We start from the raw sequence: 14,334 nt of genomic DNA, 5'->3' as shown, positions 1-14,334 counted from the left end.
TCAGTTCCTAAGACCTAAATGGCAGTGATGCTTACACCACACCCTGGACTTGCAACAGAGTTCTTTCTTGATCTGGGTTCACTCAAAGTTGGACACCTTCCATGTTTCTTAGCATATGGGCCAAAGCAGGATTATTAAGTAAGGAATACATTATGTCCAGAATCCAATGTGGCCTACCATGCGTTCTGCTTTCTTTGTAGTAGAGATGCAAGATGGTCTTTTTTTTTTTTTTTTTTTTCACTTTAGTAACATTAATTTACCATTGGACCCCTAAAAAATTCACTGAAGTGCTAGGTTCCTGAATATTCTTAGGATTTGTCTGGAGCATATGTATCTTATCTGTGTAAAACACCTCTTATTTTGCCCAATCCACATGCCATTGATGGGTCATTGTGATAGTCTATGGGGTGTCCAGTCATCTCTTAGGACTATATTATGGCACAAGATAGAAGAGTTAACATGACCCTGAAGAAATCTATATAAGTACTATTGCCCAGCCCATGTGAATGGAAACTGTTTTGTTCTTTCATAACTAGAATGTAAATACATTTGCCAAATTCTCTAACATTGCCTGTAAAGCAAAATTTTTTTTTACAGTTTTGGTGGTGGAGAGACATTTTAGAGGTTTTCTTTTGACCTTCTCCACTATGCTAGCTCTTACCTCACAGACCAGGATTGCCATGTGGTAGTTACTCTAACAAGTATAGTAATTCTAATTATGCACTAAGTGACTAGAGAAATGACAACTGGGTGGATTTGTGGAACCAGAACACACTGAGAACTAGACTTTCTCCAGGACTCTATTTACTAACTGAATTCTACTACCTAAAGTAGAGCCCCAACTCGAACAGAGGAACCATGATTGTGCTTTCAATTTTTGGTTATCAATGTCAACTCAAACTTTGTTCAGTAAGCCTTACTGTCTGGGTATTCCCTTCTTAGTATAAAACTGCCTGAGTAGTTGCTTTAGGAAAAGTCTCAGGGAATCATCATGGTGTATAATAAGTATGGTGTTTCAGAGTTCTTCCACTTAGGGATCCAGGTACCTCTTTAGGTAATGAGTTCTAGACCTGAAAATTGGTACAGGTCTCAGAACTGAGCAACAGGTTGAAATTTTTGCAGTGACTATCATCAGCTTTCTACTCCTCCATTTTTGCCTTGTTCTTTTAAATGGTAAGCAGAGACTTGCTGGTTCTTATAAATGGTAAGCAGAGACTTGCTGGCTGCCTATCTGTTTTGGCCCTTGTGGAGATGGGATTGTATCCTGTGGGCCAAGCCCCTTTGACTTTGCCCTTTGATCCATAATTTTCTGATGGGTCTCCTGTCCTTATATGTCTATTACAATATGGTCATACCCCTCTTTATTTCTTCTACCTTCTTCCAGGGCAAATTAAACATTTACACTTTCCTGAGCATTAGCCATGATTGTTTTCAAGCTTAAGAGCCAACCTACTAGGAGTGAGTTTGTGCTAACTCCTAGGGTCCTTGCAAGGGTCATAAATCCCACATCTGAAGAAAATGTCCCCAAGTTGAAACTTTCATCTAGTCTTAACATTCCATTATATTCCCCTTAAGTTACCCCCAAAATCCAAACCCAGGGGTATTTGTTATCTGTCAGTATATGCTGGCTAATTCTGAAAACTCTTTAGGTATCTAGTTACTTTCCTTATCAGGCCCTACCTATTCCCAGGAAGGGTATGCTGTCTTTTCACCCTAATTATCAGCCTGGCAGCCAGTAGAGGAGGTAAGAGCAGTTCCTGAAGGTTATATACCTCTTGCCTCATGGATGCTACCTCTTACTAGGGAAAAATGGGTCACCTCTGAAAACGCAAAGTATTTCAGACATCTGCAGTGCCAGCATCCTCAAGGACAGCCATGCCATGTTTTAGCATCCCAGGTTTTCCTAAATAGAGCCCTGACCTTGGAATAGACCTTTGTCTGAGCATCGACACATCTCAGATGCTGTGTGCCTCTTATAATTGTCTTCAGTCTGTTGTCGGCTGTGTATCATTACAGAAAATAAGGGCTTTTCCTGGAAGTCACTAGACAGATTCTCTGGCTCTCACACTTAACTATTAACTGTTTGTTAATTGCCCACAATCTCATTATCCTTCTGCAGGGCATCAATGCAACTTAGAATAAAACAAATTCCAATGTCTTTGTAGGTTGTCCCCCCCATGGTTTTCAAATCTTTGAGCCATCATACCTTCAACATTAATTCCCTCTACTGGGACATTTTCTTAGGTCACCACCAGTGAATTCCTTAGCAATTGAGCCAGCATCTTGAGCGAGGGATTACTAAGTACTAGAGTGACATCCTCTTCATCCACAGGCAGTTAGCGAGCCATTCCCAAATCCCCATCGTGTCTTTTGCTTGCTTTAACCACTCTTGGTCCTCCGAGAAGCAGACCACAAGAGGAAATTAGATATGAGATTTATTGGAGGTTATGCCTATGAGGGAAATGTGGAGAAATTCCAATGCTGGCCAAGCTATTGGCTCACAATACCAGTATGACCTCTGTAAAGGCTTGAGGAAGGTTAAGGAAAGTCTCAGACTCAAGTGTATTTCTAAAAGCCTCAGAAAGGCCTGTAAGGAGTCCTGCAACCACAGGTGCCTGTCAGAAGGGTTCTGTCGCACAGGAATGGGCCTACCCTGTGTCTGTATGATACCCAGTAAATGCTGACAGCTGCTTGTGGGAAGTGTGGCCTCAGCAGAACATGGTGATGAAATTTAGATGGCAGCAGCTAAGGCTCAGCCAATCATGCTCCCAACTGTGGGAAATGTGGAAGGCACATTTTTTTTTTTTTTGAGGATGGTAAACTTTTTTTTTTTTAATTCAACTTTATTCAGGTGACAATTTTTAGTAAAGTTACATAGGCTTCAGGTGTACAATTCTGTAATACATTATATCTTACATTGTGTGTTCACCACCCAGAGTCAATTCTCTTTTCATCACCATATATTAGACCCCATTTACCCTCTTCTAGAGTCTCCCTCCCCCCTAAAATATTGGTAACCCCTAAAATATTATCTGTCTGAGTTTTTGTTCCTTCATTTGTTTGTCTTGTTCTTTTGTTGTTTTCAGTTTTATATACCACATATCAGTGAAATCATATGGTTCTCTACGTCTTCTGTCTGACTTATTTAGCTTAGCATTATAACCTCAAGATCCATCCATGTTGTCACAAATGGTACTATTTCATTTTTTCTTACTGCTGAATAGTATTCCATTGTGTATATATACCACAACTTCTTTGTCCATTCATCTATTGAAGGACATTTTGGTTGTTTCCATGTCTTGGCCACCGTAAATAAAGCTGTAATTAACATTGGCGCACACTTGTCTTTATGTATAAATGTTTTCAGGTTTTTTGGGTAGATACCCAGGAGAAGGATTGCTGGGTCATATGGTAATTCTATTCGTAATTTTTTGAGGAACCTCCACACTGCCTTCCATAGCAGCTGCACCAATCTGCATTCCCACCAACAGTGTATGAGAGTTCCTTTTTCTCCACAGCCTCTCCAACATTTGTTACTATTTGTCTTGTTGATGATAGCCATTCTGACTGGGGTGAGGTGATATCTCATTGTGGTTTTTATTTGTATTTCTCTGATTAGTGATGTTGAGCATTTTTTCATAAGTCTATTTGTCATTTGTATGTCCTCTTTGGAGAAATGTCTCTTCGGGTCCTCTGCCCATTTTTCAATTGGGTTGTTTGATTTTTGGTGTTGAGTTGTATGAGTTCCTTGTATATTTTGGATATTAGCCCTTATCAGAGGCTCTGTTTGAAAACATTTTCTCCCATTCAGTTGCCTCTTTATTTTGTCGATGGTTTCTTTTGCTGTGCAGAGCTTTTAAGTTTGATATAGTCCCATTCATTTATTTTAGCTTTTAGTGGGAGGCACATTTAAAGGTTGCCACAACAATCCCATGATTTCTTGTATGTTCTGTAAACTCAGCCTTTTTTTATAAACGTAATGCCTCTTGGCTACATCCAGATTTCACAATATTTATATTAAAATACATAAAAGACATTAGAATTGAGACTGTGGTATTCCATAGCCAATCTGACAGACTGCAGTCTTAGGAAAATAAAGGCAAATTCATGAGTTAGGCTGAATTCCAAAGGAAGAATGCCATAAATTGGGTCCAAGTCTGTCTAACTCCTCCGAAAATATAAATGGTTTTCACTGAAGGAGAATAACAAGATTTCTAATCTTCTCTCTCCTGAGATTTTTAAAGTGATAGTTAAATGATACCTTACTATAACTTCAGAGGTGGTTCTGGGTCGTTGGGCCTTGCCCTTTCTCTCACTCATGCTCCACTAAGAGGGCCCTGAGAGCCAGTGAGCATGTGCTTAGCATTAATTCTAGACATCTTCACCAGGACCCCAACCACGGTGGGCGTGGGGAGAACAGGACTTTGCTTACGATTGCTTTTCCATTCATAGGGAGAAGAAGATTTGACTCCTCCAATCCCAAAGGTTCAGAAAAGCTAAACACCATGGTGGAGTAATGAGATGAAAGTTAGAGGTATTAGAAGAAATACAAATATAATTGAAATCCTGAATGATCACACATTTTAGATATCCCAACAGTGGGGCAATTAATTGGAATAGCCAAAGCAAAACCAGAAGTCACTTTTTCCGGTTATATAGTGGTCTTTCCTTTGCACTTTACTTCCCTTTTATACATATGGTGTGCCCAATAATGGCTTGTTGTATACCTGAAGCCTAGTAGACTCAACATCTTCCTGCCTGTTTAGTTTATAGTTATGGAATTTGTAATCACACTTGTATTAAATCCAGCTCTACACTTTGTTGTCCCTCTAGGAAGGGAGCCCTGAGAGGAAACTGCTTTGTTGACCTGTGCACTCCCAGTTTTGGGAATGTCTAATGTCTACAGCGAACGTCTGCTGTGTTGGGGATGTTAAATACACAACCGTCAGACCTTGGGGAAGAGGCCTTTCAGCTCTTTCACAGTTAAGGAAAATGAGGATTAGAAAGACTAAACGTTTTAGAATTTAAAAAATCTAAATTCCTGATTTTTATCTCCTATAAACTAAGTTACTTTGGACAATCTTTTCATCACTTCTGGGAACACCAATTTCCTCATCTGCAATGTAAGGATAGTAACTCCTGCCCTTACAGTATGGTTATGAGAATCACATTAGTAATTTTCAATCAGTAGCAGCTTACTAGCTAAATGTGTATATTATCCATTTTCTATCTGAGGGTAAAGTCAGTGTTCCTATAAATGCTAGAATTCATAAGTTTAACTTATTGCAATCCATTAAAAAAATAGCACATTATGATTAGGGATCCTATAGATGGATCCAGGGGTTAAAGAGAGTTTCTGTGGGGAAAGGAAGGTTTTCCCTTTCATGGAGCCCTCATATGTTTCAGGCCACTTGATGGTAGCAGGCCTGCAGGGAAAATACAACAAGGGCCGTGTTAAGACATGGTCATTTTGTCACATCTCCCTTCATTGAGTTTATTTTTTTCCAAGCCACATACTCTTTCATGAGTGGTATGCCCCATACCAGCCAGGCATACATGTCAGTCTTTTTCTAGAACACTCCATGCTTTATTAGTATAAGCAGTTTATCAGCATCTTGATAAGGGCTTAAATCAGAAAATGTTTTTCTTGCACCTAGGGGCAACTTTAATGAAATGACCCCGGTTTTTGAGGATTTACTTATATTAAAGCATACACAGAAAACTGAGTAGAAAGTATTATGTAACACAACAATAGATTATAAACTCCAACCAAAACATGGAGTTTCTAGAGAGCTTAAGAAACGTTGTATGCAGTTTATAAAGCAAGCATATTCAGTCCTGTTTCCTCATGTGTAAAATGTGAACACTACTACATATCTCATAAGATGTCAAGATATTTGTAAGAATTGCATGACATATAATTGCTGAATAAATATTAACGACTATTTCTGTTACTGGTATTGTCATTGTTGTACCTTCTACAGCTCGAGTATCCTATAGCCATTTAAAAGAACATACCCTCAGAATTTAGAATTGTACAGTCTTTCTTAGCGTTTCTTTGGAATTATTGAAGCTGCAGACCACTGGGCCTAACATCTCTAACTCCCTAAAGTTCTCATTTGGGAAGTTGCCCACCATACTTAAATACATTTTCTCCATGTGCTTATTTGAGAGAGAAGGAAGTAGTAGTCATCTAACCTTGGCTCCTATCTTCAGGACTTGGAGAAGCCGCTCTCGGATCTGCTTGGTGCGGATAGCATAGACAATAGGATTGAGGATTGGAGGAATGAGGAGGTAGAAGTTTGCCAACAGAGTATGGACTGGAGGAGGCACCTGGTGACCAAATCGGTGAATGAGGGAGGAAACAGCAATGGGAACATAAAATATCAGAATTGCACAGATGTGAGAACCACATGTTCCCAAGGTTTTAAGCCTGGCCTCAGGGGTGGTCAGCCCCATCACAGTCCTGAAAATCATCACATAAGAGGCAGCAATGGCCACTGAGTCCAGGACCAGCACCAGAAAGCCAATGCTTAGGCCATAGACATTATTGAGCCTGCTGTCACCACACGCCAAGGTGACCACAGCCATATGTTCACAGTAGGAATGCAAGATGACACGGGCTTTGTAAACAGGCAGCCGCAAACGGATCATCAGGGGCAGGGGTCCAATGTAGAATACACCCCGGAGGAGTGCAGCCATCCCCAAACGCCCCACCACAGTATGAGTGAGCACTGTGCTATGATGTAATGGGTCACAGATGGCCACATAGCGGTCAAGAGCCATGGCAAGGAAGATGCCTGACTCAACCGTGGCAAAGCAGTGGATGAGAAACATTTGGGCCAAGCAGGCATCCAGGCCAATGTCGCCAGCACCAAACCAGAAGATTCCCAGCAGTTTGGGCATAGTGGAAGTGGACAGAACCAGGTCAATGACGGCCAACATGCACAGGAAGAAGTACATGGGCTGGTGCAGGCTGTGTTCCACCCTTACCACAGCCAGAATGGTGAGATTCCCCACCACAGCCACCAGGTACATGGAGCCAAAGGGAATGGAGAGCCAGATATGCAGGGACTCCAGCCCTGGGATGCCGGTGAGCCGGAAGGAGCTGGGTGCCGAGCAGACATTATGAAAAGTGAGCATGGCTGTTCATAAATCATCCTTTTCACTTGTGCCCCAAAATGCAGAACTTTTTTTTCTACAAATAAAAGATAAGAATATTTTATTCTTAGGTCCTATAATAAAGAAAAAGAGCATTGATAAGATGCTATAAACTTTTTTCAGAAGAAATTATAAAATGCCATGACATGTATTATAATATTCACAAATTTGTCAAGCACAAGCCAAAATACATACTTGAATGAAATGTTTAAGTATATTTTTGCAATATGGCTCTCAAGGAGTAATGTTCTCACATCAATGAATGAAATGGCCAAAGGCAGACAGGTAGCTAATTAGTCACTTAACTATGCAGGTAGGCTATAAGGTATCTCTCGGGATTATATTAGAAGATTTCAGACTAAAGACTTCTTGAAAGAAGAGATACATTGATGCTGAGAGATACAGTGGCAGACTCCTGGGGCTGTCTAGACTATGGTAAGTCAATGCTCAAGCTGGGGGTCAGCATTAGCTATTAGATGAGCTGAAATGTTTAATCTGCCTGCCAAAATCACAAGGATGTGGGCTGGTGAAGAAGAGGGACTTCCAGAGGGTGAAAATAGTGATTCCTGAAGGGTGAAAGCTGCTTTCTGGAGCTCAGTTTGTGTGTCCAAAAGCAGGTCCTTGCAATGGCCTTCTCCCTTCACGGAGGCTAAATATGAGGATAAGATTCCAAAAGTAGAGACGGTTAACCCCAGGCAGGAAGAAGACACAGTCAATGCCAAGCGACATGAAGCTCAGATGATAAATATCTAAGCCCTAAGAAGAAATGCCCTATCAGAGTATAGAACAACTGGTGAAAAGGGAGATGTGTACTCGTATTTAGAGGAAAGACACCAACTTTTTTCCAGGTCTAAGTAATCATACCAGAATGGGTTCCCTATGTATATTAGAGATATGTCAAGGAAGGGAAGAAGTCTTTTCTGCACATTTTAAGCCTAATTGGGTTGAATATAGCAGAGTCATCAGTAGTCTTGGTTTTAGAACTTTGCAGATCCAATTTCAGATCCTGGCAGTAGGAGCTTAGACAAGTTACTTGATCCCATTAGGTAAATACAACTGACCTCATTTCACAACAAATTTAAACAGCTGTGACCTAAAGTCATAAGGATTAAATGAGAATTCAGTATCTAACACACAGTAACACTAAGGATTAGCTCTTTATAGTCAGTTGTTGGAATGATGCGTGAAAGCTAAAATATACTCAATAAACTTCAAAGAACTCGGGAAATGCCTATCTTGGCAGAGAGCCATAGTGCAGGGAGGATGACACTCTGTGTGAGTCTGTTGTAGTGACTTTATTCCCCAGAATTCCTCTCCATGAGCTGGGTTTCCTCTCCATCTCAGGGTTCTCCTAGATCACTACAAATGGAAATAGAGATAGTGTTGGCAGTAGCAGAAAAAAGAAAAGACAAAAAGGCTAAATCACTGGAGCTGAGAAGGAAAGGTCTGCACAGGTACCAACCAGCCTGTGACTGAAATAACCAGGAGACATTAGATGAGGGGCGTAGCTAAGGAGAAACTGTCCTGGTTTCCTTACCCTATCTGCTGGCTATTCTCCATCTGTCCCTCCAAATCCTGTCCTATGTCCCCAGAATCTAATGTTTATGGCCTATATCACCCAGAGCACCTTCTCCTCTGTTTCTAGGTGGTTCAGCCAATGTGAGGCATCAGCAGGAGATATCAAAGTGAAACCAGAGATCAGGAGTTTATTCCCCAGTTCCTTTCCTGCCAGGCACATTTGGCAGCTCTGCGGTTTTAACCAAAGGCTCCTGAAAAGTGACCCCTCCTGTGTTTTGGCAACTGCCTCTTCCTTTGCCTGGTCAGGCCTGAGTTAGGTAATGCTGCTCACTGTTGTCAGTCCTGGTGCTCCACCATCCCTTCTGTTTCCTTAACCCTGCCCAGGCCTCTGCACAAAGTCCCTTGACCATGCCACTTGTTCTTTGAATGTATCAGACCAGAATCCATAGTATACCCAAGAGACATTCTTCACCCAGTATTGTCTCTTGAAAATCTGTCTGCTTCCTCCACAGGACATACAATCTGAAAGTTGACAACTTTACAACTTTTTCTAAAAGCAAAAGAGCTATGTAACCTCATGGTGGTCAGGGCTAAGTGATCCTTACCCTGATTTCTAGATTTACAATAAAAGGGAACTTGTCTACTTCACCCCTAATTGTAATCAACTGACTTTCATAACTGATGTTATACTAAGCAAAGGTGAATCATGTGGAGAATAATCTTTTACTCCAGGAAAAGAAGAGTCCTTACATGGAAAGATCAGCAGGACTTGCCAAGTGAGTTTGTCTTCTGTTTCCAAGCTGGTCCCCTTATAGAAGTTACTCTCCTCCTGTGTTAGGGAGGAAGCTGTTTTTCAACCATCTGTCTTTCCTTCTGATGTTTTTGAGTCCCACCACTACTGAGTCACAGCTTGGGGCAGTGGTTCCTAAGATTCTAACACTCCTTAAATTATGCCTCCCTAGTCAGAAGCACCCCTCACACCTTACATACAACAGAAGGAAGCTACTATACCTCATCTTCAGTGTTGCTGTGAGAGTGTAAGGAATCACAACAGGCCAACCCCCACCTGAGCTCTGCCCAAATACATTTGCCAACATCAACCACAGATTTTACTGTTCCCCACCCTGCTCACTACTTTCCAACAATGCTGAATGTTGTCCATTTCCCAACTGCACCATGTTCTTTTGCCTCTAAGAATTACTGATGTTCTTTCCTAGTGTTGGAATGGCATACTCATCTTTCTCACCGGGCTAATCCTTACATATGCACCTTGCCACAGCTTAGATTTCACCTTTAAAAAGCCTGCTCCCATCCTTAGTCTGTGCTCAGTACCTGTCTTTGTACTGCACACATAATGCTCTGAATTCAGAGTTTACATACATGTTTCCCCAAACAGGATGTAAGTTCCATAAGAATAGACAGCGTGCCTATCTTGTTCTCTTGTGTAATCCTGTATTAGCACAGTGCCTACCTATGTTGAGTGAGAATAAAATGCTGTGCCTATTTAAAGCATGTGGGGATGTTTTGGAGGATGTTGTGTTGGCATTAGTGAACTAGCAGCCTCTTCGGCCTCCTTATGTGTGGACTCCACCTTTTCTAAGTCCCCTTCCAGAATTCCTTCCCTCTGAGTCCTATCTTGGAGATTTATACAGGAGTTCAATCTAAAGTGGGTTGCCAAGTGTCCCAAGTCTCTTCATCCTTATAGGTTGGGAACTCTTTCTGGTGACCTGTTTCTTTCCTAGGTTTCCCCTTTATAAGATGCTCTTACCTGGGCTGGGTAGTGTCAAAGAGCAAGAGCCTGGGGCTCTGCCAATGACTCTGAGGCCTGGCACTTATGAGCATTCTGTTCAGGGGTTGAGGGAATTCCACCTTGACTCATAACCTTCTTACTTCCTTCCGTGAAGAAGGAAAATAGCAGGTTTTGTCCCAGAAGGATGGACACAGAATCTAAATTTAGGTACAGCTATCCCTGGCATGTCAAGGTTGGTCCAGAGAGATCTAAGGAAAACAGACCTTCTAATTGGCTCATGATCCCTTGGGTTCAAAGTCTGCTCTTGCTTATTGTCTGGTCTCCCTGGAGTTGGCAGCTATTCTGAGGACACCAAGGAGAAATCAGAAAGACCTTTCTAGAGGAGGTATGAAGAATCGCCTTAGGATTGGAGCTCAGTCGGGCTGTAATTCTCCAATAAAGTCTGGTATCCTTACAGCATTTGAAGGTGATGGTAGAGTCTTGAACTAACTTTAAGATAAACCAATGACAACTCCCTAAAATCTAGATACTGCAGACTTTTTCTCCCACTCTGGTTTATATTGTGAGGGAAGGACCTCATGGACTTGTGGCTGGAGCTGTGTATCTCCTTTACATCTTTCAGAACCTCACCATCCCAACCTAACATTCCACTCTGCAAAAAGGAGAGAAGCCAAACTGAGAAAGCAGTTTCTTTTTTTTCTTTTTTTTTTTTTTTTTTGTAATTTAAGAGATGTATTTGAAATATAAATATTATTTTACAGTAAATAAAATTTCTATAGAGGAAAATAGAATATGATTTCAAAGATAGAGGTTTATATGTAAAATCTATTGATTAATTAAAGTTCAAGGGGAAATTTATTTTCATTCAGGCAGTTTTCAATTTCTTTACAATACTCTGTTTAGTGCGTTGAGTATGGTAACACTAGGAAACTAGTACACTCTGAAATTCAGAAGTTCTTTCGAGAAAGCAGTTTCTTGATGTATCTCACTGGGATGCTCATTGGGTTGGTAGGACATGTGACAAGACACAATCTTTGAAGCTCCAAAGGCTTGAGTTTACAAGCCAGCTCAGTTACATACCCACGTGCGACCTTGAACAAGTTCATCTCCATTTCTTCAAACAGAAAGTGGTAATAATACCTATCTCTAGGTAGTTCTTATCATTGAAGTACTGTTTATAAAGGGGCTAGTAAGAAGACAAACATACTAGGTGCTTAATAAACAGCATGGTTATCACCGTGACTGCTGCTTTTTGTGTATCTTTGGGAGGGGTTAGCTCTCATAAGCCTGGGAGAGACATCCTAATTGTCTCCTTCAGACAAGAAGCCAAGATGGTCAGGGCAGGGGCTAATCCAGTAGAATCAATACATAAATAATCTAATTTTCACACCTCAGAGGAACCTATTTCTCTGGAAGCTCAGGAGAAGCTGGGAAGTTCTAGCTTTTTAACTGTTCCCCAAACTTAAACTTCATATTTTATGTAAAACTGCTTCTAGTTGCTGCAATATACAGGGTTACTTCTTGCTTCTATGCCTGTACACATTTTATACCCCCAGTCAAGTTAAAAAAAAAAAAAAAAAAGAAGGTAGGAATGCCTATCATACAGATTTCATATCTAGCTTTTGAAACATGGTTCAATAATCACCTCCTCCAACTGAATTCTGCCTTTAAATTTAGAGTTTAATAGGCAAGCTAGTTTATTTTGTACCTGAATTTCTTTTATGATATTTAAAAATTATAAGTATTCAATAAATCAATGCATTTGGATTGAATGACAGTTTCACGTAGTAAGGCCTCTCCCTTTAATAATTTGACTTTCTGGACCAACTGTCAAGACAGCCTTTTTTAACTGATGAAGAGGTATGCATATTATATGCACAGAAGAACATCAAAGTATTAACTTTCTCCACAGGATAATATCTTAAGTCTATATTAAATAAGTCAGATACATATTCAGCCTTGGAAGCAGAGATGAATCAGAAGCAAGTATGGTCCGTGCTCATTCTAACTGTCCAGGAGAGGGTGTCCTGCCCCAAGGAAGAGATAACAATGGCAGATTGAGCTCCACAACACAAAGGAAATCCTCAAGCTTGGGGTCATCAAAAATTTTAATCCTTCACTTGAATGTGCTGTTTTGGCTTTATATCTTCACCCAGTCAACCCTATCTTACAACTGGCTTCCCATGTAGGTCAATCAAGATGAAGAGAACATGTTCCTTAGGCCAACATAATAATACCAGGGACCCAAAAGAGTTCACTGTCTATTTATAAATTAAATATTGGATTTCTGGATTATAACCTTATCAATGAGTTGGGTTACTCTTACTCTGAAATAAGCTATTGTTCATGTGCAATTCTGAAAACAAACAAAAAAAATTTAAGCTTGTTAGATCAGGAATTGAATTGCAGTGTGTAGGAATAAATACCATTTGAGTGCCATGAATACATCATCTCTGAAGTCTGAAGATTAGTTTTCTCATCCATAAATGGGAATACTGACACTCAGTATAGGTAAAGCATTTTGCCAAAATCCTCCCAGCTTATACGTGGTAGAGCCAGGAGAGCCAGGATTGGGGATCTGGGATCAAACTTGAGCTCATGCTTGTTGCTGAGGGAAGTGGTGTGCCACCGTGGTTAAGAGCATAGACATGAGCCCACACCTGTCAGTACTGCCACTTACTAGACACATGTCCTTGATCAAGTTATCCCTAAACCTGAGTTTTCTTTATCATTTCTTCCTTGATACACATCCTGAGTTTCACTCCTTTTGCGAGTTTCCTGCATCCTTTATCCCATCCTGAACTCCCCGCATATTACTCATCCCACTAATAAACTTTCTCTAAGTCTCAAATTACTCAATCCTCAGCCTCCCTATATCTGCCCCTACACAGGGCCATTGGTAGTCCACTTTTTTCTGTTTTCCAGCACATGGAAGACTTGTTAGAGCCTGAAGCAGCTGTGGATGGTACAGCTAGATGAGACACCCCTTCCGATATACATCCTCATAGACCCACTGAGACTTGACTAGATACCACTTGGATGTCTTTGTTAATTCAAATGTCAGAATGACTGGGTCAATGTTGCGTTATAATGTCAATTAACATTAAAAAATCCTTTTAATTCTTAGTCATTGAATAAATTCACTATCCCAGCATCACCAAGTTCTCCTTTCTTGGTTCACGTTCTCATTTCCTTACTGCCTTGTGCTGCTATTCTTTGGTTCCTCTGGCTATCGTCTCCCAAACGCTTTTCTCCTTCCTTTTTTACCCAAACAACCCTATGAGAAATGCGCTCTTATAATCCCACTTCTCAGACCAAGAAAACTGAGGCACAGAGAGGCTAACTAATTTCCTGAGATTTACATAAGTAGTGGTAAAAAGCAAAAGTTTGGGATTCGTGTACCCTAGTTTCAAATTGTACATTTTTCATTTCCTAGTTTTCTAAGAGTATTATGAATACGTGTTGTCAAATGAGTTTTCTACATCTGTTACTATCATGGTTTTTTTTAACCTGTTGATGTGATTAATTACAGGAATTTATTCAAATGTTGAGATACCTAGAATAAAACTCACTTGGTTGCAGTGCATGTTCTTATGCATTGTGGGGTTCGGTTTGCTAATGTTTTGGTATAGATTTTTGCACCTATGCTCATGAGTAAACCCATCTGGGCCAGGTGCCTTGTTTTGGAAGGTTATTAATTGTTGACTCATTATTTTAATAACCACATTCACATGTATTTCTCCTTGAGTTTGGTAGATTATCTCACAAGGAATTGGCCCATTTTATCTAGATTATCAAATGGATGAGCGTCAACTTATTCAAAATACTCCTTTATTATCCTAATATTCATGGTATCAGTAGTGATGGTTCCTCTTTCATTTCTAGTATTAGTAATTTGTTACTTT

At 40.4% G+C, this 14,334-nt stretch overlaps 1 protein-coding gene across 1 annotated transcript; it reads right to left on the bottom strand.

Annotated features, from left to right (window-relative positions):
* Nucleotides 1-6,189: 6,189 nt before the first annotated feature.
* On the bottom strand, nucleotides 6,190-7,143 carry LOC109436966 (olfactory receptor 52M1). The gene has a single exon (XM_019715847.3). It carries the CDS (start codon nucleotides 7,141-7,143, stop codon nucleotides 6,190-6,192), a length of 954 nt encoding a protein of 317 aa, XP_019571406.3.
* Nucleotides 7,144-14,334: the final 7,191 nt, after the last annotated feature.

The sequence above is a fragment of the Rhinolophus sinicus genome, chromosome 14 (assembly GCF_057876585.1).
Source record: "Rhinolophus sinicus isolate RSI-liver-muscle chromosome 14, RSI-T2T, whole genome shotgun sequence".
Lineage (NCBI taxonomy): Eukaryota > Metazoa > Chordata > Mammalia > Chiroptera > Rhinolophidae > Rhinolophus > Rhinolophus sinicus.
Note: the sequence above shows the minus strand (reverse complement) of the source record. Positions and strands in the feature narration are given on the sequence as shown.

Coding starts and splice junctions, on each gene's coding strand:
- LOC109436966 (XM_019715847.3), bottom strand. CDS start 7,143: ATGCTCACTTTTCATAATGTCTGCTCGGCACCCAGCTCCTTCCGGCTC.